The following is a 5,163-nucleotide window of genomic DNA, read 5'->3' on the forward strand; positions in this document are numbered from 1 at the left end:
AAAGTGGGATTTTCAGAAAAGGGAAGGAACAAATTACAAATACATACATAACATTTGTGATAATATAGGCAGAATAATGATCAGGAGTGAAAAGTGAGGTTTAAGGGAAGATTAAGCAGTTTATGTAATGGTGGACTGAACAGTTATAAAGAAAAAATGTGTAATTATAATGTATGTAAATAAAGATAACAAAATGGTTAAGGTGTTTGACTCACAGACACAAGGTACAGTGTTAGAGTCTCACCTTTGGGAGGGAAATTGGCTAGGATTAGAATGGTCCATCAAGAAAGCTAGTTTAGCATTCAACTATGAACTTATAAAACTGTTTTGTTTTCTTTTGTATCAGTGCGAGTGTGGAAGAGAGAGACTGATTTGTTAAACTCATCTGCAATGAGCCACAAGAGCCTTCACAAGCTTAGGAGAAAAGGATAGGGTTTAGAAAACCTGGGATTCTCAGTGATTGTCATATTTTTATCAGCTACATATTTATACAGAAAACATTTTGCCTGTAATATAAGAAGCTAATGCTTATGTGCCACAAAAACATCTCATGCCAGCAAAATTATACAGTAATGCCTGCAAGAATGAAACCTTCAAGCCTACAATACTGAGCCAGTCAGCTAGCTGCAAAAAGCTGTGTACAAGTAAATTACTGTCTAAAGCTAATACTTACAACATACAAGTACCATCTAAATACAGTCGTTACAAACAGTACTTAGTTTGTTTATAAAAGTGCACCATTCTGAAAGTTTGCAGATACAGCAACAATGAAAAGTTTGCATAAGGTAGAAGGCATCGAATAGAAGGCATTCTTCCTCTGTGTTACTATGGCGATAATGAATCAATTGATGAGTATAATGAATCCCCAGAGCAATTCTGTTGTATACACTATCCCTCAATACTCCTGCTCAAGAGAAATACTGCCTTAGTCAAGCTACTTCAGGAAAAACATTTCAGAAAACCTTATCGGGCAACAGGCGTGAAACAATGAGAGAGAAGATTGTTCTCAGCAACACAGAACGTTGGCAATACAAAAAACACAGTACTTTTCCGTAAAAGCCCTACCACTTTGCGCTGCTGTGAACTGAAGCCCTACCACTTTGCGCTGCTGTGAACTGAAGCCATAACTCACGCTTTCTTACACTACATTTCTAAGTAAATTAAAGTTTCTGAAGAGTTTATATCCAGTCAGGGATTGTAAATTTGTGAATAACCTATCACCTCAGGAAACAACATATCAGCTACATCTTCTAAACATTGTGCAGTACTTATTTTTGCCGATAAATAACCCTTTCAGTTTGCAATAGCGGTATTTCATTTCCTGTGTGACAACTACATCTCAAAAACTGACAACTTTTTGTTGTTCCGTTGGCTGCAAGTTCTTTCACACTGTTTGCAAGGATCGGGACAACCGGGCAGTCAGACCCAATATAACCCTTTTGCTTGTGATCCCACTTGCAATGGGAAATCATTTTGGGTACTTTTCCGTTCAATACAGGACCAGGTATGTTCACTTCTGTTTCCACGGGGACATTATTTCCAGGCTATTTTTTCTTTGAATGGGCTCTATCAATCTGATAATACAAGATCACTGGCAGGAGGAGCCATTGACAAGGTAAGGTACACTTACTACAATATTCACACTGACTGACAGACTGCTGACTAATGAGCATGGCGGACAAGATGGGCTTCAGCTACGCCGCAATAAAAGGGCACCTATTACTTCCCCCTGGCATGAAGTAGCCAATTCAATTCTCTGCTGCACAATGAACTGGGAGGGGTTTACCAGAAAAGTACCAAAAAAACTACTAAACCTGCCTATTTCTGTCAAATGCTACCGCACAGACTTCTGTATCAAAACTTCAGTTAACTATGACAAAACCAGGTTTTACTTACAGGAAATGTAATATATTGTTCTTAGGACTGAGCTGATGTTATATGTTTAAATTGCTGCAGCCACCTTCTGGCATAGTTCAAACAGAAAAAAAAAGCATACATGCAACACAAGAACAAGTTAGAGAAGTGAGGAAATGAGAGGGGGTGGGAATAAAATAAAGCACGTGTTTTGCACTGGAGACATACCATTAAACAAGACAGTTATAAAATAGTTATGCACTACCATAAAGATAAAACCACTTCCAATCCAAATGCACCAATAAGCAGCCCAAATGATGGGCTCCTCTAGATGGATCAGCCTACACCATAATGAGTATGTACCCAGTGTGGGCGTAATAAGCAGAGTCTCATTAGGGGAAGATTGATGGTCACCAGGCATTGTGGGGGGGGGGGGGGTTAAAAAGTATAGAAAAAAATGTAATTTTTATGTTTTTGTGTTTTTATTTTTTTGTAATGTAATGTAAAAAAAATTCTAAAAAAAAAAGTGACAAAAGGAAAACCAGTGTCACACCATCAGAAAATAGGATAACTCCCCCTCCTTCAAGACTAGCTAGAGAAAAGGCTTGTGTCATTATGCATACCAATTTACAATTAAACCAAAGGAACAAGGCAGTAACATGAATTGTGTGTAAATGTGTCCACTATGTAATCCCTGAAATACTGAAATCCCGAATTTCAGTATTTTGAAATTACATAGCCGAAAATACAAAATCCCGAAACCCCACAACTACGAAATTTAAAATGAGGAAAGTACACTACACATACAGCACACACAACTTCCCCCCGCACTCATATATATAATCCTACACTAAAAATAAGCAGGGGGGTAAGCCCCCCTGCACCCCTACTTAATATTCTAACTCCGAGATTGCACAGACACAAAGGACACACACCCACACATTTTACAGTCCCACACACACAACCACAGAACACTTACACATACATACTTACCTAAACTTTCACCCATCCATTCACACACCGTACCACCAGAAGCACTAATTCAAATTCTCCGAACTTCGGGATTTTGAATTTCATGCTTCTGCAGGTTTCGGCATTTAGTGAATTTGGCTATATAATTTTGAAATACTGAAATTCGGGATTTTAGTATTACATAGTGGACCCATATTATATATATATCTGCATGTGTGTGTGTATACATAACATACATACATGTGTATATGGATCTGTCTCAAAATAACAAATGACCATAATGTCAAGTTGCAAAACGGTGAGATGGAAAAGAAAGTTTACATTCATGAACTTCCAGATAGTCATAGGTTTTTGTCGCGAAAGCAGTCATTTGGCCAACATGGTGAACTTTACCCTTTTCACCACTGTAGTGTGATCATGGAGTTGGGGGTGAGGGGGGTGCAGCCCCCCCACTTGGGTGGGTCATATTTGCTTCAGTTTGTTCTTTTAAGTTTTGTTGGCAGATTGTTTACTTACCAGGAGAAAATAAATGTACGATGGATCCAGACGTTAATGAATATAAACTTTCACCATTTCTGTCTCACCAGTTTGCAACTCAACATCAGGGTGGCCACGGTGGTGCAGCAGTTAGCGTTGCCACCTCACAGCAAGAGGTTCTCCGGTTCGATTCTCAGCTGGGGTTCCTTCTTGTGCAAAGTCTGCATGTTCTTCCTGTGGTTGCGTGGGTTTCCTCCCACATCAAAAAGACATGCAGTAGGTGGATTGGACACTCTAAATTGGTCCTAGGTGTGTGTGTGTGTGTCCCTTATGTGGAAGGTTGGGTGCCGAGCTGGCAACTCGACACAGTAAAACTCCACTGCCAATCATGAGCAGACAGATAAACCGCTGTGGCGACCCCTAAATGGGAAAAGCTGGAAGAAGAAATTTGCAACTCGACATTATGAGACACACGCACACATATATATATATATATATATATATATATATATATATATATATATATATACACACACACATATACACACACACATATACACACACACATATACACACACATATACACACACACACACACATATATATATATATATACATATATATGTGTATATAAAAATATATGTATGACATATGCATACACACATCACATGTTTACACCAAAACTGGGTTGAATTCTTTGCAACAACATAACAGTTACCAAATGAGAGGACGACAAGCCAAAAAAAAAAATATTTGTCAGAAGTTGAAAAAGGGTTGCACAAAAAAGTTACAACCTGTATAGCCATTACAATTTACACCCATGTAAACTGTAAAATTAAAAGTAGTTATACATTATCAAACAATTTATATAACTGAATTTCATTTTTACTTCTCTCTTGATGATTGGTCAACAGTAAAACTTCAAAAAGCAACATTTAATACTAAAATGAATACTATTAATCACATAATGTGAATAACCATATGTATAGTTTTTACAGCCTTCCCATAGTTATCTCCTTATTATCCCAGTGTGTTTTTCGAGGTAGTTTTTCACTACCCTAACTTAACCTCATAGGACAGCCAGCAACTTCACGGTCCAAACCTATACAAGGACTCCTAAAGGAATAAGGCAATAGAACAGCTCCAGTTAATACCATCTTGCTCTAGCATCCAAAACAGAAAGATTACAGTAACTGCACTCTTGTAAGGTATCAGCCACAAGTATGACCTGGCGTAGGTGGACAAAGCAGTGACAGTAATTACTGGGACAGGCAAAACTAAACTACATAAAAGTCCCACAAGCTTAAACTCCCTCCGTGACACCTCCTTGGTTCGATAAGTCAATCTTCAGTACTAAACACATTTAACACAAACTATCTCAACACTCAACAAGCTTGTTTTATGACATCTCTATACCTGAAATTGTAGAAGCCTTTCAGTTTGTTCCTGAGTCAAATCCTGCTCCTCAGGCGCTGCCATCTTGCAACTCCCAACGCAGGACCGTCACTCCGTTCAAACGACCAGGCTCACACCAGAAATGACGTGATTATGCTAACGGTTCTATTTCCTGTTACGATTTTCAGTTTCGTAACGTAACGTGTGGTGTCCGATGAACAACTGACAGGGCTTGCTTGTTTGTTGTTAGCAAGTAAACTTGATTTCATGTGTATTTTTGTATGATTACCCCATGTTGCTTGTGGGCGGTTTGGTTTGATTTTTCAATGAGAAAGAACGCAAGGATAGATTAGAAACATTTTTTATGATGCGTTATTAAACTTGAAACACGAGCGATGCCTCGTTTGATTAGCTAGTAATAGTTGAAAATGCAGGGATGTAGTATTGATGTAAATAGTAAACAAG

General features: G+C 38.3%; 1 protein-coding gene across 1 annotated transcript in view; it reads right to left on the reverse strand.

The window, feature by feature from the left end:
• FAF2 (Fas associated factor family member 2) overlaps positions 1 to 4,851 on the reverse strand; it is a 2,444,504-nt gene extending 2,439,653 nt beyond the window's left edge. The window contains exon 1 of the mRNA XM_044069362.1: positions 4,720 to 4,851. Coding sequence (XP_043925297.1) covers positions 4,720 to 4,782 — 63 coding nt within the window. The 5' untranslated portion in view covers positions 4,783 to 4,851. The remainder of the gene's footprint in view (positions 1 to 4,719) is intronic.
• Positions 4,852 to 5,163: the final 312 nt, after the last annotated feature.

This window comes from Protopterus annectens, chromosome 4.part0, assembly GCF_019279795.1.
Source record: "Protopterus annectens isolate FY-2018-M chromosome 4.part0, PAN1.0, whole genome shotgun sequence".
Lineage (NCBI taxonomy): Eukaryota > Metazoa > Chordata > Ceratodontiformes > Protopteridae > Protopterus > Protopterus annectens.